At 40.1% G+C, this 21,729-nt stretch overlaps 3 protein-coding genes across 8 annotated transcripts; all 3 read right to left on the bottom strand.

The window, feature by feature from the left end:
• Positions 1-789: 789 nt before the first annotated feature.
• Positions 790-4,686, bottom strand: LOC110748762 (AP-1 complex subunit mu-2). The gene is made up of 11 exons (XM_088247016.1): positions 4,230-4,686; positions 3,821-3,967; positions 3,647-3,709; positions 3,382-3,558; positions 3,201-3,304; positions 2,261-2,368; positions 2,049-2,145; positions 1,844-1,941; positions 1,550-1,691; positions 1,296-1,418; positions 790-1,202 (listed from the first exon to the last, which is right to left on the bottom strand). Exons 1-11 carry the CDS (start codon positions 4,356-4,358, stop codon positions 1,104-1,106), a joined length of 1,287 nt encoding a protein of 428 aa, XP_088103142.1. The 5' UTR covers positions 4,359-4,686; the 3' UTR covers positions 790-1,103.
• Positions 4,687-5,073: 387 nt separating this feature from the next.
• LOC110773584 (AP-1 complex subunit mu-2) lies at positions 5,074-20,233 on the bottom strand. 6 transcript variants are annotated; one of them, XR_015832936.1, is made up of 11 exons: positions 19,774-20,230; positions 19,365-19,511; positions 19,191-19,253; positions 18,926-19,102; positions 18,745-18,848; positions 17,805-17,912; positions 17,593-17,689; positions 17,388-17,485; positions 17,094-17,235; positions 10,965-11,387; positions 9,698-10,882 (listed from the first exon to the last, which is right to left on the bottom strand). XR_015832936.1 is itself a non-coding variant. In XM_088247017.1 (10 exons), the coding sequence occupies exons 1-10, from the start codon at positions 19,900-19,902 to the stop codon at positions 5,197-5,199; spliced, it is 1,257 nt and encodes a 418-aa protein (XP_088103143.1). In that variant the 5' UTR covers positions 19,903-20,233; the 3' UTR covers positions 5,074-5,196. The 6 variants fall into 6 exon arrangements, 5 of the variants coding, with proteins under 5 accessions (XP_088103143.1, XP_088103145.1, XP_088103147.1 ...); XM_088247017.1 differs by lacking the exons at positions 9,698-10,882; positions 10,965-11,387 and adding an exon at positions 5,074-5,388 and having other exon boundaries at positions 19,774-20,233; XM_088247021.1 differs by lacking the exons at positions 9,698-10,882; positions 10,965-11,387 and adding an exon at positions 7,157-7,344 and having other exon boundaries at positions 19,774-20,225.
• Positions 11,430-16,254, bottom strand: LOC110773577 (uncharacterized). Its single transcript, XM_088247022.1, has one exon. It carries the CDS (start codon positions 12,838-12,840, stop codon positions 11,791-11,793), a length of 1,050 nt encoding a protein of 349 aa, XP_088103148.1. The 5' UTR covers positions 12,841-16,254; the 3' UTR covers positions 11,430-11,790.
• Positions 20,234-21,729: the final 1,496 nt, after the last annotated feature.

Here is a 21,729-nt window from a genome sequence, read left to right as displayed (position 1 = left end):
ACTGGATTTACAAGTTGGTAACAAACCAAATCGAAACTACTTGGTTTGCTTTTTTCTTTTGTGAAATCATCCCAAGTTTACACATTGAAAACTCAAAACGGATTCAACCAGAAATACAAAATACGAATAGAAACCTTTTGAAACTTGGAAAAAAGAAGCCTTAAGAAAATAAAGGTGCTAAAAGAAAATAATACAAAGAGCAACACCAAAGGATTGGTAGTTACATTGACAACACAAGATGCATATATGCAACATATGGATATATACACAGAGACGACTTCTTCTAATGAGTAGCAGGACTGAGGACATTCGAACTATGTCTGGCTCTTCTAAAAGAGCGCATTGAGATGCCTTTCCTTGCTCCTTCGCCAATGCTCGCTGCGTTGTTCGCCGTGTGCACCAAGCAATTAGAAAACTTCTTTACGTTTGATTAGAATTGAATATGGTAAGTAGGGTGTACTTATTAAAGTTATATTTGTTTCACAATTTCATATATCTTTTTTGGTCATTTTATATTAGGATAAATTAGTAATTCAATAAATACTATAGAGTGTAGTCAATTAATTTTAGGGTTTGTTTAGTATCACTCATACCATGTTCACATCTTTATAGAGTCCATTATGCATTGTATTTCAATAATTCAATAATTCAAACTATCTTTTTATCAGCACTTAGTTATCACAATAAAATAAATAAATATGAGGATTCAAAAATACACTTTTTTTTTTGGCAGTCTTTGATGGAGGACCTAAAAGTAACGGTTCAGATTAAATACAATGCGAAGCGGGCACCACAATAACGTCCCTATTGAGGGATCCCAAAATTGAAAAATTAAGAATTGAAGAAAAAAAAACATGGCAGCCAAAATCCATAACAATAACCAATTCTCAATTCAACGTATAGACCAAATCTACCTTCCGGTAACCATCAACTTACAACATCGTTAGATGAACATTCATTATACAGAGACAAAAGCAACAGAACCATTCTCAACAAACCACAGATCTCAGGCAACTGGTTTTCCAAGAGGGTCTTTAATGTATCCACCAGTTTTGAGTTTGAACCATTCAAGACCATCAGCAAATCCGGAGGATGGGGAAACTTTATATAAGCCTTAATTCATACTCGCCAGCCATGGTTATGTATCTCACCCATGGAAGAGCTTGGTATCCGCTTTTTTCAATAATCTTCAGGTAACGAACCTACAAAACCCCACCCAATTTACATAAATGTCAAACTTATCTGCTTCGGTTGGTTCTGCATCCCAGAGATAGAGCAAGCAATCAGGTGCATACCTGTATTCCAGAAACGGTAAAATATGGTATCTCGAACTTCACACGTATAGGAGCTTTTCTCTCAGGAGTTGCTTCTTCAGCTGTTATACTTGGAAGACGAAACTCTGCTCTCAACATATACTCCTAAGCAATTTGGATTAAAGACAGTCAATAAAAAGAGGATGAAGTGTACAGCACGGGGACAACATAATAATCTTCTTAAACTATATATAATTTTGGAAATGAGTGCAAAGATATTTAAAATGAATCCGCACCTTGCCACCAGGAAAAGATCTTATTTTCCAGACAAGTGCATCACTTTCAGGTGCATATGCTGCAGATCCTAATGATGTCCGAACCTCAGGGTTGGTGGCATCAGATAACACAGGGACCTCAATCTCCACATTTGTTGCAGTGCTGTGCAGTTAAGTTTTCATGAGAACTAAGGGAATAAACATTAAGGTACCCAGAGAACAAAGCAGTTGACTTGACTAGAGACATGATTCGGCAGCAGTAACTAGACCCAACCGTCTCAGTCTCCATAAAAATAAAAGAAACTTTTCTAATACCTACGCTCCTTGAACTGACTTCTGGCTTTTACCAGAATCTCAATACGACTTTTTGAATGCCTTTCAATTTGAGCTTCAACCCAAATTAGAGGCTTAACCTAAAAGGGGAAATAACGAAAATCATTAAATGGCATGGGGCAGGCAATTAACAAACACCACACACAAAGAAAAATAAAAGAGAGCATCAATAGAGCATGAGGGATACCTGTGTACTCAGCCTATATGTCATGAGATCAAAAGCTCCATCAGGTGGTACAAAGGATATTGTCCGGTCATTTTCAAACCGGGCCAAACGCACACACCTAAACCAAATTTTATGATTTAGTGCGAGGACTTGCAGGAATATTAATGATGTAAAATCTCAAACAATTGTAAGACAAGCGCAAGAATTCAGATAAATCAGAGAAAGCTACATACTGATGAAATTTGATGTCTTCCAAATCAATGGCCTTCCCCTTTGTTGCTCGGCCTTGTGCCTCCAACAGAACTCTATCATTTAAGCCCAGCTTACACTCTGGCATACCACTGCAACAGGAATTCAGTAAATACTATAGTTCCCAGATGATACTCTCGGTACATTAATGAGAAGGCTAAATAGTTAAAATGTAATTGGAATTATAAAAATTCACTAGAGCACACCATTCTCTTCTGGTGAAGAAAAAGTATACTGTACTATTGTTGAGTGCACGCATACAACTTGAGGCTGTACTTCTCAGATCTATAAGAGCTTAGGTGTTTGTATGAACAGAGTCGAACATCACAGTCAGAACATGCTAAGGAAGTCCCAAGTAATTTAGCGAGGGTGCAGTAAACACTCGATTGACATCGTTTAAATTATGAAATTATTTATAAATTTCCAACACATAATTTAAATTTTCAAACAAAAAACTTTAATTTCTTGAAGGGTCAAATTGTTGTTGAAGTTGAGACAGTCTGCCGCCGCTCAATAAAATGCAAGCCCATGCCAGCCCTAGAATACAATAGATTAAATGGGAAAATAACCCATGAGTGTAACGTTTCGTTGATCAGTCACTTTACTGCATCGACTAGTTTTCCATGGTGAACCAAGGGTTTAGTTAGTGGCTTTCACAACGATAATAACAGAGTACTCCAAAGAGCAATATTAACTAGAATTTACACCATTGTCCTCTTAATATTGTTTCTTCCTAAAATGGATTGAAATACTAGCATACACCAAACAAACTAGAAAATCCTAAACTGATATCTCCATATGGAATAGTTGTATTCAGTTGGCATTTGGCTAGCATATGAATCTACTGCCAAGTTCAGTGAAAGAAGCACAAGTTAGACTACTCAAGCATAGATAGAAATTCACTGGGTTAGGATGGAAACACACCTCAAATAAGTTCTCATCTTCAACGCACCAACAACATCAGACCTAATGATTTGTCCATTGCTGTTGACAAGTATGTTAACACTCTCCACCACATCCAGGAAAACCTGAAAAATAAAAGAGAGAAAGGAAATTCATTTAGTGGTAGTTCCAAAAAAGAATAAATAATCTTCTTTTTTCCTACCTCATTCTTCTTGTAGCGTATCCCTTCACTGCGCCAAGACACTGCATTTGTTACAGCCATGGGAGGTCTCTGTGTAACTTCCATCCTGTAAGCATCAGTCTTGATAAATTCACTGAGAATCTTGGCTTCAGTATACTGAGGGTAACCAAAGTCCATCATCTCATCAAGCAACTCATACTACAAAGAAAGGGCACAAAGATCGCATCAAATCACAAAATTTCATGATCAAACATAAGCCAAATAAATGGTACAAATATCTTCTTACCACAACCACAAAATTATCCCTAAGTGATTCCTCTTCTAACTCTTCAAAGTAATGCTTGAAAACCTGTGGCCCAAGCATGGATCACCATAAAGTTAAAAAAATTCCCAATCATGCCGGCGGAAACAATACAACTACGAAAGATGAATGCAACTTATTATTACCGAAAGAGCTTACATCAACTATGCGGTGTAGAAAGAAGAGAAGACTAGCGGCATTGCAGTTCTGCCTGGACGCAGTCATCAAGTAAACATTGTTATGCTGTATAAACAAGTAGCTTACGCCATTATCATGCACAACTGGATCATGGGATTCCGGATCAACCTGAAGCACATTGCGCAACCACAAAATGAAAAACAAAATGCCGCTTTCAAGTTCTACTCTTACAAAATAGATCAAAGAAAACTTCGTTGTCGCTAATTTCAGAATCAAACGACACAAAAGGGAATAATTTATAAATAAACGATAATTCAGTTTTGTTTTCCTTCGTTCTCTCAGCAACCAATCAGTTCCTCAAACAATTAAGATACAGAAAGCGCAGAAGCTGTGGAAATTGAGCAAGTGAAAGTAAGAAGAAGCTTCGAACCTCTTTCTCGATGAGCTTAGTGAAGAAGCGCTCGGCTTGAACGGCGGAGACGTCGCCACGATAGTCGCGCCAGATGAGAACGCGGCCTTTGATGTCTAGGAGGAACAGCGCCGAGACTGCCCCTGCCATGAGGTCACTGGTTTCTGCGTAGGATCAGATCGGCGTTGCAGAAATTGGATGCGATCTGGTTCTGATTTAGTAGCAGAGTCAATTAGCTAGAAGGAGAAGGAGAAGGAGAGATCACGTAGTACGCAGTAGATCTGAATCTGAAGCTTTGGGTTTTAGGGCTTAGGGCTCGGTTCGCCATCTACTATTTCTCTTCCAACATTAACCGTCATCTTCAATCTCCCTCTCTGAAGAGTCTGAGTTTGGAAATGGAGCTGTTCGCGGTGAATATTTGCCTCTTCCAGACGTTAGAGACCCGCGACTCTCTCCTTCTTACGACGCCGTTTTAGGTTCAATTCTTAAATAATAATTAATTACGACTCAAGATTTTCCCTTTCCTATATTAATTGAAATCGAAAATGGGTATATAGTGACTTTATTAATTAAGTACATACAAAAATTATAGGATTATGATAGAAAGCTGTTTAAATTTATAACTTGAGTAGAAGAGGAGTTATTTCTGCAATCAAGGTCCTGTGTTCCCTCACTTAATGTTGCTTGTATAAAAAATAGGCTTATTTACTGTAGTACCCTTGAAACTTCGGTCAAATCTTCCTCTACCTCCCCCTCCCCCTCTCCCCCCCCCACCCACCCAAAAGTTAAAGTGGCCCACTTAAACCCCTTGACCATGATTTTGTGTTCCACTTTACCCCCCACAGTTAACGCCAAAAGACCATCAAAAATCCTAACGTGGCAAGGTCATTATAATAAAAGCAACCACCGTGGCCAATTGCTGAGCATAGTCAGCATCTTACGTGGCACAATGGACCACACATGCTTTTAAAATCCAAATCTAAGCAGCTCAAGGGTTTCTGAATCTAGAAAAATTACTTACCACCATTTCAAGGATGTAAGGTTCTATATCCAAAGAAAAATTTCTCCATCTTTCTTCGATTAAAGGGTGTGAAGATGAGGAAAGAACCTTTATGAGGAGAAGAGCCGGTCGTTGCTGCACCTCATTGCTATTGTGGCAGGCTTGCTTGGTGTTGCATTCCTAAAAGGACACAAATTAATGTGCAAACAACCAATTAAAAATACCCGCAAGTGCACGAATCTAATGAAGTATAGATTATGTAAGTACGGGGTCGATCCCACGAAGAACTTGTCGGCTTCCTATGAGTTCTAATTTGAGTACGTAAAGAACACTAATTTAACACACCACAAATGCACAAATGCAAAATGGAAACTAAAAATGAGTAAAGAAGTGTAAAAGAAATGAAACAACACAAGAAAACTAAAGAAAAACACAAACAACATTTTCTATCACCATTTTATCACCACTGTATCACCTGTGAACAGTGCGTGAATAGTGCGTGAACAGTGTCTGGCGACCGGTCGTGAGAAAAGGGCGACCGGGCGTTTTAGCACAGAGTCGAAACTTAATTTTTGCGTGATGAGCGAGCGGTCGTTTTTGCACAGAGTTGTTTTCTCTGTTTTTCAGTTTCGACCTCTGTCCAGTTTTTGACCTATAACTTTCCAACCGTTTGTCCAAAATTCACGTTCTTTATACGGTTGGATTCAGCACACAAAAACGAAGAACACAGCGCGGACCAAAAGTCCAAAACAGTTACGAAAATAAACAGAATTCAGTAAACAAGACACACAACGTATCAAACACACAACTCACACACACATTGGGGGGGGGGGGGGTTTGGTTTGGTTCAAGTGACCTATTTCTATTGCATGAAAGTAAATGGACTTTGAATTTAAATGAGAATGGCAGAGATGAATTATCACAATGTGAAATTAAAATGTAACAAACACTAGGGTTTCGGAATCTACCCTAAACAATTCTACCTATGTTCATGAATACTCAAGTGATGAACTCTAAACGTGTTAATGAAGATGTTCGCAATCAAGACCATGGGTCGTGGCTCAAGACGCATTGATTCTCTCTAATGTACGTAAAGTGCATGGTTCGTGCTACAATACTTGTGCCCTCCCCATAACCGAACCTAGGTATGGTTCGTACTTCGATTCAATTACAAGGAGAACCCATTAAGTTCAAAGAGAATATGAACATCACAAGAATCCTAATAGCATGGTGTTTACATTAGGTATTCAAGAAACCAATTCACATGGATGATTCTTACTTCATCCATTTATTGCTTAGGATAACATGAAGATACATATAATCTCAACAATCTCAAGAAGCATGCTTTCAAAGATGGCCAACCAAGGAAAAAAACACATCAAGGATAGATTAATTTGGTGAATTGGAATTCATCAACAATGTCTAGAAATTCATACACTCAAGCATCAAAACAATATGGTAATCATGTTTAGGGCTTCAACCTAAGCCCTAGCTATGGAGTTTAGTTGCTCATACTTATTCCAAATACAAGCTCAAAATAAAATTAGAAAGAGTTTACAGATTTTGAGAAAATGATGAAAGCTTCAAGGTCATCAATGGTGGAAGCTTTCTTCTCCACTTTGCTTGGCTGCACCTTGGCTTTCTCCTAGCTCCCAGCTCTCCAAAATCTGCTCTCTATGTCTAGAATGATAGAATGAATTCATTCCCCACGTTCAAAACCTCTCCCACTTCAGATTGCACTCCCTTTGCTTCTTTTCCCATCATTTCCAGCTCACACTTTTAATATAAAACTCATTCTTTCCTCTAAAGCCTTTGCCCTTGTCCCCTTTGTCATGATGAAGCCTTGACTTCACAAAGATGCCAAATGCTTCAGAAAATATCTCTTTTACAAAGGTAATTCCTTGTTACCAAGAGTTATGGTAACAAGAAATTAAGATCACACAAAGGAGGTGAAAGCTGGCCAAAATCGGATTTCCAGAGCTGTGGTAACATGCTGGATTGGTTGGATAGGCAATACTTGTCAAATAGAGCTCAAATTTGGATATGTTGTAGTTAACATCCATTGGAACAAGTCTCATGAAGATCATGACCTCATCCGAGTACCAGAGCATGTTGATCCCAGGCCAAGAAGTTGACCTACGAAAATGAACAAAAACAAAATTTATAACTAATAATGCACTTTTAGCTCATTTTCATTCCAACCAAGGTAAAATCTAAGAAAACACAAAAAGGAAGTAAAAAGCTATAAAATGTCAAGAACTAACTCAAAATAGTGGGTGAATAATATGAAAAATCATGTGTAAAAATGAACCGAACAAACTTCCCAAACTTATCTTTTGCTAGTCCTCGAGCAAAACAGAAACTAAAACAAGACTCGAAACAAACTTTCCGAACACTTTCCAAAGAGAGAGCAACTCATGCAAACGACTCAAAAGTTTTCACAAGAAAAACTCAGTTTAGACATTAGTCACAAGGCGGCAAAGTTCAGAACACAACATGCTCAAGTGTAGTAGTGTGATGGCCAAATGGAACTCATTCTCCAATTTCAGTTTTCACACAACTTCAAAAATCATACCAAGCACAAATGTAACTTCAAATCTCACCAAAGTTGTCCTCTCACAAATGAATCACTCGGAAGAGGGTTACAATGCAACACTCAATAGTAAATATGAGAATAGAATTAAACCATAAGGGACTTAACTCAAAATTAGCAAGATGAAAAACATGCATGAATATGATCTCAAGAAGGATGCTAAACACTTAAAAGCTGAAAAATGTGTGCAAATCAACCACATGACATTTAGGATCAATTTAGGTCTTTATTATAAGTTGTAATGGGGCTAAGGGTGTAAGGTGAGTAAGAAATGAAGGATATGGATACAACAAAGTCCAAGGAACTCACAATGTAAGAGCATACAATCGTTGACTAAAAGACTTTGAAACATCACGCTTGAGATTTTCACTCATTTTTTTTATGTGATCAAATAGACCACAAAGCCTTATACCTCCACTAATTATGATTCACACTCCTTCCTTCCATTCGAACAACCAAGAAACATAGAATTGAATTTGAGACCATTGCCACTTAACCACAACTTTTCTCTTTTCTTTCACCCTTTGAGTGAAGTACTCTTTGTTTTTTTTGTTTTTTTTGTTTTTTTGTATATATTTTTTTTTAGAATGTAATATCCCTTCCCAAACTTAGCATGAAAAACACATCTAAATTAAAGCTCACTAGTTCCTTAGAAAGGTAAATTCTTGTTTTTCAGGCTAAGGCTAGAAGTAATAATTGGTTACTTGAAAGAAAAGGCATACATATAGGCTCAAGGTGGTTAACAATGGAAAATCATGCTTAAGCATGCATATGGTTAGCTTGAAAGGCACAAACGGTCCAAAGAGGGCCTTAATATCATTTCTCAAATGTCATGTAATCAAATTGCACAAGAATGAGTGACTTTTAAGTGTTCAACCAAATCAATGAATAATGAGATCAAACAACAACTCAGATGACAAGAAAAGTAAGAATATGTGTATAACACTCATGAATTGAAGCACAAGGCTCAAAGCTCACATTATATGGTTATACAAGTCTAATTCATGCTTGATACAATTCTTTGGATCATGCAAGTCCCTCAACTGGAGAATTATGAAACAAATGGCAAGTGCATAGAGGGTTTCAAACATATCATGCTAGAACGATGCCATTTAGTGAATAATAAATTTTTTTTTAGCATTTTCAATCAAGTCATGTAAACATTCATCACAATCTCATCATATATGTCCGGAAAGTGACTTGAAAACAACAAGACTCAAAACAGAAAAGAAAACAAAATAAAAGAAAGCAAGAATTTAAGAGAAACGAAAAAGACTTGCTATCCCTTCCCAAACTTAGAAACAAACATTGTCCCCAATGTTAAAGAATTCAGGCATTAACAACGTTATAACAAGAAATAAAGGGAATAAAGCAAGTAAATACAAGAACAAACAAGAAAAACAACTACAACACGGTTGCAAAACAAAACAAAACAAAACAAAACCAAACAGTAAGCCCTAACAATAGTCCTACGCACGTAGAAATCAAACCCAAAGAAACGTACAAACCAAAATGAAAGCCCAACCCAAACGAAAGCCCAAAAGCAAAGAAAGTATATAAAACAAAGAAACCAAGTCAGAAGCACAAAGAGCGAGAACTCAGAAAAATAGAAAAAGTGGGCCCTGATGTCTCGGCACCTGTGAGCCACGGGATACAAAGTGAGAGACGTGTCGACAAGCAGAGGTCTCTCTCACGTTCCCAAGCCAGAATTATTGGCTTCATAGGAAGGTGTGACGACTTTTGTTTCTTGAAAGCGCTGAAAGGCAGAAATGCAATTAAAGGGGTTGGGGAACAGGTGAGGTGACCTAAGGGGATAGGCCTTAAGGGCCGCGCAAAACGCAGAAGCGCAGTGGCTAGGGTTACGTAGAAACTAACTCTATAAAAGAAGAAGAAAAAAGAGTTGGGGAAAAACACACAAACGCAGAAACACACAAAAGAGAAAAGAAAGACAAAAGAAAAGAAAGTTCAAATGACCTCTTCCTACCCATTCTCGTTGGATCTCAACCTAGCTCCACCGACTCAGACTCGGGGCCAAGCAGTGGCACCAGTATGGATGCCCTACTTTGCCTCCGCACGGGGGCCCGTGACAGTGAATGACTCGATACTGCTGGACAACGATGTTGCCCTCGGAGTTGCTAGAAATCTAGTGACCCCCAAGGATATACGGGTGCTGGGAGCAAGGGATGACAACCGGGTCGTGATCGATGCTCTGGCACTAAGCGTGCAAAGCACGGCAACAGTCACAAGTGTGGGTCATCGCCTAATTGCAAAGTTCCATGAGGTGGAGGTGCTAAGAGGTCAGTTGGCGGCAGAGCGAAGTATGGTTGAAGAGTGCCAGAGTATTATTAAAAGTTTAAAAAGGGAAAGGGCAAGGATAGTGGAGGTGAATCGACACCAGCTGGAGGCGTTGCGGGAAGAGAATAAAAATCTCTCAAAGATGGTAAGTGTTTACGCCCAGGACATGAGAAAGCAGCTGGAGGATCTAGACCGACCGGGTAAGCGCAAGAAAACAGATCGCGAAAGTGGTTACGCTCAAGCTAAGAGTGCAATCTTTGGGAGCTCGAGTGATGAGCCCCAAGAGACTGCACCTGAAACCCCGGAAGAGGATAGCCATAGGGCTAAACTCAAAGGTCCTATGGTCGAGACACCGAGTACTGTGAAAAAGTGATTATAGTGTATTATTAGTGTGCCTGTTTGTCTTTGCCCTTCCCGTGTAATTTTTTTTAAAATTTTTATTTTCTCGTTTTCGGAAATAAAATAAAAGAAAGTTGCAAAAGACAAAGAAGAAAAACAAAACGCATTTCCCAAACTGGAATAAAGGGAATGCGACAAACGAACAAGAAACAAATCACACTTTCCCAACTGAAATAAAACAAAAACGACAAACTAAAAAGAAATCAAAACACAATGCACCAGAAAACAGGAAGGAAAAGAAAGTAAAGTGAAAGTAGAAATGCTTCCCTTTTAACGGGACGCAACCGCAAATTGCTCATGAAATGCAAAGTGGTGTCGGCTCCCTTATGAGCATATGTCTATTTAAACTACCTCTCGGTTGAAAGAAGGAGTACCCTGCATTTCATCCTGCAAACTCAAGAAAAACCATCAAATAGTCCAGACATAAAAATCAATGGCATCCCCAGATATGCTTATTGATGACCTTAACCTTGAGTTGTCGTTTGCACTACCAAATGCCCAGATACGGGCTCCTCCAAACCCTATCTTCCCAAACTCCTCATACCATCATGGCTCGGCCTCAAACTTTTCTAAGGCGGTGCCGTGGAGGGCAGTATTGCCGGAAGGCATGACTGTCAGCAGACTTTCAGTTGCAGATCATCTGCATGTGGCGCAGAAGTCTGACAAGATGGCAGTGGACGAGTCCCACAATTTAACCGTGCTCAACGCGGTCTCGGCCACAAATTTGGGCATGCGCCTACTGGCGAGAACACGAGAGTGCGGGGCACTAAGTGAGGAGGTGGCGGCCCTGAAAGCTCAGGTGGCGGACCTGCAGAAGCGGCTCTACAGTGCCACCCAGCATGTAGAGATGCTGCACAAAAGGAATGAAGATCATGTAGAGCTGCTGCAGATTCTACAAGCAAAAACAAACAGAGGCAATTAGCAGAAGCCTCAGGTGGCACAGAATGCAACAAAGAACATGGGATTAGGAATATATGTACGCATTTTCACGTTTGTGTATGTAATCACATGTTAAGAAATGAAAAAGCATTCACGCCCAATTTCTGATTGTGCATTAATGAATTGAAAACACTTCCCAAACTTATATGAAACACTGTTTATAACTGATGGAGATTTAAGATTAAACAATGCCATATAGAGAAATTGGGATTGATAATCACATAATAAAAGGAAGGGTAAACAAACAAAAGTTGAACTAACAGTAAAAGTTGAAATAAACAAACTAACAACCGTCTGAAAATAAAACCAAAAAACAAAATAAACGAAAAGTTCAAAAGGGTACAATACTCAAAGTACTACTGATCATCATCAGCATCATGTGCAGAGGTCCCGGGTTGACCTGACATCTGGAGGTGGGTCCAAATGGCGTCAATGGAGGTGCTCATATGCTGATACTGGAGCATCTGAAAGCCCCACATCGCTTGGAGACATGGGTCCCAAGCAGAGGTGTCGACACTGGGAGCTGGTGGGAATGGCTGTGATGAGGCCGGCCTGTGTGGCGGTGGTGGTGGCACATGGGGCGGCACTGGAGCTGGTGCGGGTGCATTGCGTCTCTGAGAAATACTCTTGGACACAGAAGTGTCCGAAATGGGACCCATGGGCTCAGCAATTATATCAATAGAGCGAGCCCGATCACCTGAGCGTAAGCAAATCATGCTAACAAGGCAAGGATAATAAATGATGCTTTTCTTACGTGCACAAGCCTTTAAGCGTTCAAAAATAATGTCAACAATAGGTAGGGAAAAAGTTCCCTCATGCAAAACTTTCAGGATCTTTACCCCTACTGTGGGAATTTCCGACTGTTGGCCGGATGGGTAGATGTTATGGCGCACAAAGCTCCACAGGATGGCAAAGTAGGGTGTCAACTTACCCTGAATGAGGACATTCTTTTTGGTTTGAGATGCAAAGGCAGCAGGGTTAGCATAAAAAAGTCTTTCAGCTGCGTTTTGCAAATCAAAATCTCTATTTACATATTGGTTCCACGCATCAGTATCCCCCTCAGGCAAGTGAAGAATATCATAGATAATGGAGGGGGATAGGTCAACATTTTTGGCCCGAACTTTAATGGGCACAGCTTGATTATCTCTAAACTCCTCCCTAGGGAAAGCAGCATAAAACTCTCGCACAATTGATTCATTGTATTTTTTATAGATACGAGCTAAAGGTAAGAGATTTCGGTCCCTAGGAAGGTGCTGGACTTGAATAAGTCCAGCGGTTTGGATGGAGGGATTAAGATCTAGGTTACGCTCAGTAACCACAGTGGCAGTGAGAATTGCCTCTTCCGGTTGAGCTGCACTTCCGGAAGAAGATGCACCCCCTTTGGTACCCTTTCTAGCTCTAGACATCTAAGGAAAATAAACCAAAAGGCACAAAGCAAGACAACAACAAAATTCATGCCACAAAGCCACAATAAAAAACAAAAACAAAGAAAAACAAGTTAGAAACAATAATAAACAATAAGAAAAGCAATTAGAGTAAGAAAATCAAAGAGAAGACACCAAAGAAAAATCGAAAATTACCTTGGGTGAACAGTAACCCTAACTGAAAATCCTCCAAAATTGATGAAAACACTTGAAATTTCAAGGAATAGATGCCAAAAATGGATTCTACTCGAAAAATCAAGTGAGAAAAGTGTGATTTGAGTTAAGATTAAGGTGGGTTTTGAGGGATTTAGAGGGAGGGAGAAGAGAAAAAAGAAAGAAAAAGAACCGGTGTTTTAAAAAAATCGCGACAAGCGACCGGTCGCAAGTGAAAAGCGACCGGTCGCTTTGAAACAGATTCAAAATAAGAGAATTGCGCGAAGAGCGACCGGTCGCAAGGCAAACGCGACCGGTCGTTTTGAAACAGAATCAATTTTTCTAAACCCTAAATCCTATGGTGCAGTTGAAATCCGACCAATAGGCATAGGAAAGGAATTCAAAGTTAATGGGCATAGGTTGAAAATCTACCACGAAAATGTTTTGCATCAAGAAGATGAAGTGCTCCACTTCATTGATGTACCTGCTGGGATGCAAAACTGAGTTGGGAAGGTAAGTCCTTAATAAAGTTTTTAATCTGAAAAAAAAAAAAAAAAAAAAAGAGAAAAAGGGGGATAGAGAACGACTGGTCGCTTGTCGCGATTTTTTTAAAACACCGGTTCTTTTTCTTTCTTTTCTCTCTTCTCTCTCCTCACTTCTTCTTCTTCCCAGCGACAGCCTCTCTCTCCCCCTTCGTTTATTTTCTCTTCTCCCTCCCTCTAAATCCCTCAAAACCCACCCTAATCTTAACTCAAATCACACTTTTCTCACTTGATTTTTCGAGTAGAATCCATTTTTGGCATCTATTCCTTGAAATTTCAAGTGTTTTCATCAATTTTGGAGGATTTTCAATTAGGGTTACTGTTCACCCAAGGTAATTTTCGATTTTTCTTTGGTGTTTTCTCTTTGATTTTCTTACTCTAATTGTTTTTCTTATTGTTTATTATTGTTTCTAACCTGTTTTTCTTTGTTTTTGTTTTTGATTGTGGCTTTGTGGCATGAATTTTGTTGTTGTCTTGCTTTGTGCATATTGGTTTATTTTCCTTAGATGTCTAGAGCTAGAAAGGGTACCAGAGGGTGCATCTTCTTCCGGAAGTGCAGCTCAACCGGAAGAGGCAATTCTCACTGCCACTGTGGTTACTGAGCGTAACCTAGATCTTAATCCCTCCATCCAAACCGCTGGACTTATTCAAGTCCAGCACCTTCTTAGGGACCGAAACCTCTTACCTTTAGCTCGTATCTATAAAAAATACAATGAATCAATTGTGCGAGAGTTTTATGCTGCTTTCCCTAGGGAGGAGTTTAGAGATAATCAAGCTGTGCCCATTAAGGTTCGGGCCAAAAATGTTGACCTATCCCCCTCCATTATCTCTGATGTTCTTCACTTGCCTGAGGGGGATACTGATGCGTAGAACCAACATGTAAATAGAGATTTTGATTTGCAAAGCGCAGCTGAAAGACTTTTTTATGTTGACCCTGCTGCCTTTGCATCTCAAACAAAAAAGAATGTCCTCATTCAGGGTAAGTTGACACCCTACTTTGCCATCCTGTGGAGCTTTGTGCGCCACAACATCTACCCATCCGGCCAACAGTCGGAAATTCCCACAGTAGGGGTAAAGATCCTGAAAGTTTTGCATGAGGGAACTTTTTCCCTACCTATTGTTGACATTATTTTTGAACGCTTAAAGGCTTGTGCACGTAAGAAAAACATCATTTATTATCCTTGCCTTGTTAGCATGATTTGCCTACGCTCAGGTGATCGGGCTCGCTCTATTGATATAATTGCTGAGCCCATGGGTCCCATTTCGAACACTTCTGTGTCCAAGAGTATTTCTCAGAGACGCAATGCACCCGCACCAGCTCCAGTGCCGCCCCATGTGCCACCACCACCGCCACACAGGCCGGCCTCATCACAGCCATTCCCACCTGCTCCCAGTGTCGACACCTCTGCTTGGGACCCATGTCTCCAAGCCATGTGGGGCTTTCAGATGCTCCAGTATCAGCAGATGCAGCATATGAGCACCTCCATTGACGCCATTTGGACCCACCTCCAGATGCCAGGTCAACCCGGGACCTCTGCACATGATGATGATGTTTTTGATGATGATAATGGTGATGATGGTGATGATAATCAGTAGTACTTTGAGTCTTGTACCCTTTTGAACTTTTAGTTTATTTTGTTTTTGGGTTTTATTTTCAGACGATTGTTAGTTTGTTTATTTCAACTTTTACTGTTAGTTCAACCTTTGTTTGTTTACCCTTCCTTTTATTATGTGATTATCAATCCCAATTTCTCTATATGGCATTGTTTAATCTTAAATTTCCATCAGTTATAAACAGTGTTTCATATAAGTTTGGGAAGTGTTTTCAATTCATTAATGCACAATCAGAAATTGGGCGTGAATGCTTTTTCATTTCTTAACATGTGATTACATACACAAACGTGAAAATGCGTACATATATTCATAATCCCATGTTCTTTGTTGCATTCTGCGTCACCTGAGGCTTCTGCTAATTGCCTCTGTTTGTTCTTGCTTGTAGAATCTGCAGCAGCTCTACATGATCTTCATTCCTTTTGTGCAGCATCTCTACATGCTGGGTGGCACTGTAGAGCCGCTTCTGCAGGTCCGCCACCTGAGCTTTCAGGGCCGCCACCTCCTCACTCAGTGCCCCGCACTCTCGTGTTCTCGCCAGTAGGCGCATGCCCAAATTTGTGGCCGAGACCGCGTTGAGCACGGTTAAATTGTGGGACTCGTCCACTGCCATCTTGTCAGACTTCTGCGCCACATGCAGATGATCTGCAACTGTAAGTCTGCTGACAGTCATGCCTTCCGGCAATACTGCCCTCCACGGCACCGCCTTAGAAAAGTTTGAGGCCGAGCCATGATGGTATGAGGAGTTTGGGAAGATAGGATTTGGAGGAGCCCGTATCTGGGCATTTGGTGGTGCAAGCGACAACTCAAGGTTAAGGTCATCAATAAGCATATCTGGGGATGCCATTGATTTTTATGTCTGGACTATTTGATGGTTTTTCTTGAGTTTGCAGGATGAAATGCAGGGTACTCCTTTCAACCGAGAGGTAGTTTAAATAGACATATGCTCATAAGAGAGCCGACACCACTTTGCATTTCTTGAGCAATTTGCGATTGCGTCCAGTTAAAAAGGAAGCATTTCTACTTTCACTTTACTTTCTTTTCCTTCCTGTTTTATGGTGCATTGTGTTTTGATTTCTTTTTAGTTTGTCGTTTTTGTTTTATTTCAGTTGGGGAAGTGTGATTTGTTTCTTTTTCGTTTGTCGCATTCCCTTTATTCCAGTTTGGGAAGTGCGTTTTGTTTTTCTTCTTTGTCTTTTGCAACTTTCTTTTATTTTACACGGGAAGGGCAAAGACAAACAGGCACACTAATAATACACTAGAATCACTTTTTCACAGTACTCGGTGTCTCGACCACAGGACCTTTGAGTTTAGCCCTATGGCTATCCTCTTCCGGGGCTTCAGGTGCAGTCTCTTGGGGCTCATCACTCGAGCTCCCAAAGATTGCACTCTTAGCTTGAGCGTAACCACTCTCGCGATCTGTTTTCTTGCGCTTACCCGGTCGGTCTAGGTCCTCCAGCTGCTTTCTCATGTCCTGGGCGTAAACACTTACCATCTTTGAGAGATTTTTATTCTCTTCCCGCAACGCCTCCAGCTGGTGTCGATTCACCTCCACTATCCTTGCCCTTTCCCTTTTTAAACTTTTAATAATACTCTGGCACTCTTCAACCATACTTCGCTCTGCCGCCAACTGACCTCTTAGCACCTCCACCTCATGGGACTTTGCAATTAGGCGATGACCCACACTTGCGACTGTTGCCGTGCTTTGCACGCTTAGTGCCAGAGCATCGCTCACGACCCGGTTGTCATCCCTTGCTCCCAGCACCCGTATATCCTTGGGGGTCACTAGATTTCTAGCAACTCCAAGGGCAACATCGTTGTCCAGCAGTATCGACGATGAAGTGTACAGCACGGGGACAACATAATAATCTTCTTAAACTATATATAATTTTGGAAATGAGTGCAAAGATATTTAAAATGAATCCGCACCTTGCCACCAGGAAAAGATCTTATTTTCCAGACAAGTGCATCACTTTCAGGTGCATATGCTGCAGATCCTAATGTTGTCCGAACCTCAGGGTTGGTGGCATCAGATAACACAGGGACCTCAATCTCCACATTTGTTGCAGTGCTGTGCAGTTAAGTTTTCATGAGAACTAAGGGAATAAACATTAAGGTACCCAGAGAACAAAGCAGTTGACTTGACTAGAGACATGATTCGGCAGCAGTAACTAGACCCAACCGTCTCAGTCTCCATAAAAATAAAAGAAACTTTTCTAATACCTACGCTCCTTGAACTGACTTCTGGCTTTTACCAGAATCTCAATACGACTTTTTGAATGCCTTTCAATTTGAGCTTCAACCCAAATTAGAGGCTTAACCTAAAAGGGGAAATAACGAAAATCATTAAATGGCATGGGGCAGGCAATTAACAAACACCACACACAAAGAAAAATAAAAGAGAGCATCAATAGAGCATGAGGGATACCTGTGTACTCAGCCTATATGTCATGAGATCAAAAGCTCCATCAGGTGGTACAAAGGATATTGTCCGGTCATTTTCAAACCGGGCCAAACGCACACACCTAAACCAAATTTTATGATTTAGTGCGAGGACTTGCAGGAATATTAATGATGTAAAATCTCAAACAATTGTAAGACAAGCGCAAGAATTCAGATAAATCAGAGAAAGCTACATACTGATGAAATTTGATGTCTTCCAAATCAATGGCCTTCCCCTTTGTTGCTCGGCCTTGTGCCTCCAACAGAACTCTATCATTTAAGCCCAGCTTACACTCTGGCATACCACTGCAACAGGAATTCAGTAAATACTATAATTCCCAGATGATACTCTCGGTACATTAATGAGAAGGCTAAATAGTTAAAATGTAATTGGAATTATAAAAATTCACTAGAGCACACCATTCTCTTCTGGTGAAGAAAAAGTATACTGTACTATTGTTGAGTGCACGCATACAACTTGAGGCTGTACTTCTCAGATCTATAAGAGCTTAGGTGTTTGTATGAACAGAGTCGAACATCACAGTCAGAACATGCTAAGGAAGTCCCAAGTAATTTAGCGAGGGTGCAGTAAACACTCGATTGACATCGTTTAAATTATGAAATTATTTATAAATTTCCAACACATAATTTAAATTTTCAAACAAAAAACTTTAATTTCTTGAAGGGTCAAATTGTTGTTGAAGTTGAGACAGTCTGCCGCCGCTCAATAAAATGCAAGCCCATGCCAGCCCTAGAATACAATAGATTAAATGGGAAAATAACCCATGAGTGTAACGTTTCGTTGATCAGTCACTTTACTGCATCGACTAGTTTTCCATGGTGAACCAAGGGTTTAGTTAGTGGCTTTCACAACGATAATAACAGAGTACTCCAAAGAGCAATATTAACTAGAATTTACACCATTGTCCTCTTAATATTGTTTCTTCCTAAAATGGATTGAAATACTAGCATACACCAAACAAACTAGAAAATCCTAAACTGATATCTCCATATGGAATAGTTGTATTCAGTTGGCATTTGGCTAGCATATGAATCTACTGCCAAGTTCAGTGAAAGAAGCACAAGTTAGACTACTCAAGCATAGATAGAAATTCACTGGGTTAGGATGGAAACACACCTCAAATAAGTTCTCATCTTCAACGCACCAACAACATCAGACCTAATGATTTGTCCATTGCTGTTGACAAGTATGTTAACACTCTCCACCACATCCAGGAAAACCTGAAAAATAAAAGAGAGAAAGGAAATTCATTTAGTGGTAGTTCCAAAAAAGAATAAATAATCTTCTTTTTTCCTACCTCATTCTTCTTGTAGCGTATCCCTTCACTGCGCCAAGACACTGCATTTGTTACAGCCATGGGAGGTCTCTGTGTAACTTCCATCCTGTAAGCATCAGTCTTGATAAATTCACTGAGAATCTTGGCTTCAGTATACTGAGGGTAACCAAAGTCCATCATCTCATCAAGCAACTCATACTACAAAGAAAGGGCACAAAGATCGCATCAAATCACAAAATTTCATGATCAAACATAAGCCAAATAAATGGTACAAATATCTTCTTACCACAACCACAAAATTATCCCTAAGTGATTCCTCTTCTAACTCTTCAAAGTAATGCTTGAAAACCTGTGGCCCAAGCATGGATCACCATAAAGTTAAAAAAATTCCCAATCATGCCGGCGGAAACAATACAACTACGAAAGATGAATGCAACTTATTATTACCGAAAGAGCTTACATCAACTATGCGGTGTAGAAAGAAGAGAAGACTAGCGGCATTGCAGTTCTGCCTGGACGCAGTCATCAAGTAAACATTGTTATGCTGTATAAACAAGTAGCTTACGCCATTATCATGCACAACTGGATCATGGGATTCCGGATCAACCTGAAGCACATTGCGCAACCACAAAATGAAAAACAAAATGCCGCTTTCAAGTTCTACTCTTACAAAATAGATCAAAGAAAACTTCGTTGTCGCTAATTTCAGAATCAAACGACACAAAAGGGAATAATTTATAAATAAACGATAATTCAGTTTTGTTTTCCTTCGTTCTCTCAGCAACCAATCAGTTCCTCAAACAATTAAGATACAGAAAGCGCAGAAGCTGTGGAAATTGAGCAAGTGAAAGTAAGAAGAAGCTTCGAACCTCTTTCTCGATGAGCTTAGTGAAGAAGCGCTCGGCTTGAACGGCGGAGACGTCGCCACGATAGTCGCGCCAGATGAGAACGCGGCCTTTGATGTCTAGGAGGAACAGCGCCGAGACTGCCCCTGCCATGAGGTCACTGGTTTCTGCGTAGGATCAGATCGGCGTTGCAGAAATTGGATGCGATCTGGTTCTGATTTAGTAGCAGAGTCAATTAGCTAGAAGGAGAAGGAGAAGGAGAGATCACGTAGTACGCAGTAGATCTGAATCTGAAGCTTTGGGTTTTAGGGCTTAGGGCTCGGTTCGCCATCTACTATTTCTCTTCCAACATTAACCGTCATCTTCAATCTCCCTCTCTGAAGAGTCTGAGTTTGGAAATGGAGCTGTTCGCGGTGAATATTTGCCTCTTCCAGACGTTAGAGACCCGCGACTCTCTCCTTCTTACGACGCCGTTTTAGGTTCAATTCTTAAATAATAATTAATTACGACTCAAGATTTTCCCTTTCCTATATTAATTGAAATCGAAAATGGGTATATAGTGACTTTATTAATTAAGTACATACAAAAATTATAGGATTATGATAGAAAGCTGTTTAAATTTATAACTTGAGTAGAAGAGGAGTTATTTCTGCAATCAAGGTCCTGTTCCCTCACTTAATGTTGCTTGTATAAAAAATAGGCTTATTTACTGTAGTACCCTTGAAACTTCGGTCAAATCTTCCTCTACCTCCCCCTCCCCCTCCCCCCCCCACCCAAAAGTTAAAGTGGCCCACTTAAACCCCTTGACCATGATTTTGTGTTCCACTTTACCCCCCACAGTTAACGCCAAAAGACCATCAAAAATCCTAACGTGGCAAGGTCATTATAATAAAAGCAACCACCGTGGCCAATTGCTGAGCATAGTCAGCATCTTACGTGGCACAATGGACCACACATGCTTTTAAAATCCAAATCTAAGCAGCTCAAGGGTTTCTGAATCTAGAAAAATTACTTACCACCATTTCAAGGATGTAAGGTTCTATATCCAAAGAAAAATTTCTCCATCTTTCTTCGATTAAAGGGTGTGAAGATGAGGAAAGAACCTTTATGAGGAGAAGAGCCGGTCGTTGCTGCACCTCATTGCTATTGTGGCAGGCTTGCTTGGTGTTGCATTCCTAAAAGGACACAAATTAATGTGCAAACAACCAATTAAAAATACCCGCAAGTGCACGAATCTAATGAAGTATAGATTATGTAAGTACGGGGTCGATCCCACGAAGAACTTGTCGGCTTCCTATGAGTTCTAATTTGAGTACGTAAAGAACACTAATTTAACACACCACAAATGCACAAATGCAAAATGGAAACTAAAAATGAGTAAAGAAGTGTAAAAGAAATGAAACAACACAAGAAAACTAAAGAAAAACACAAACAACATTTTCTATCACCATTTTATCACCACTGTATCACCTGTGAACAGTGCGTGAATAGTGCGTGAACAGTGTCTGGCGACCGGTCGTGAGAAAAGGGCGACCGGTCGTTTGAGCACAGAGTCGAAACTTAATTTTTGCGTGATGAGCGAGCGGTCGTTTTTGCACAGAGTCGTTTTCTCTGTTTTTCAGTTTCGACCTCTGTCTAGTTTTTGACCTATAACTTTCCAACCGTATGTCCAAAATTCACGTTCTTTATACGGTTCGATTCAGCACACAAAAACGAAGAACACAGCGCGGACCAAAAGTCCAAAACAGTTACGAAAATAAACAGAATTCAGTAAACAAGACACACAACTTATCAAACACACAACTCACACACACATTTGGGGGGGGGGGGGGGGGTTTGGTTTGGTTCAAGTGACCTATTTCTAATCCAAGCTGTCACCTCTGCTATTCCTATTTATGCTATGCAAACTGTCAAATTGCCTATGAGTATTTGTGGGGATCTTGATAGATTAAATCGGAATTTTTTTTGGGGAGGCAGTGA

The sequence above is a fragment of the Prunus avium genome, chromosome 1, assembly GCF_965620075.1.
Source record: "Prunus avium chromosome 1, drPruAviu1.hap1.1, whole genome shotgun sequence".
NCBI lineage: Eukaryota > Viridiplantae > Streptophyta > Magnoliopsida > Rosales > Rosaceae > Prunus > Prunus avium.
This window is presented reverse-complemented; position numbering and strand designations above follow the sequence as displayed.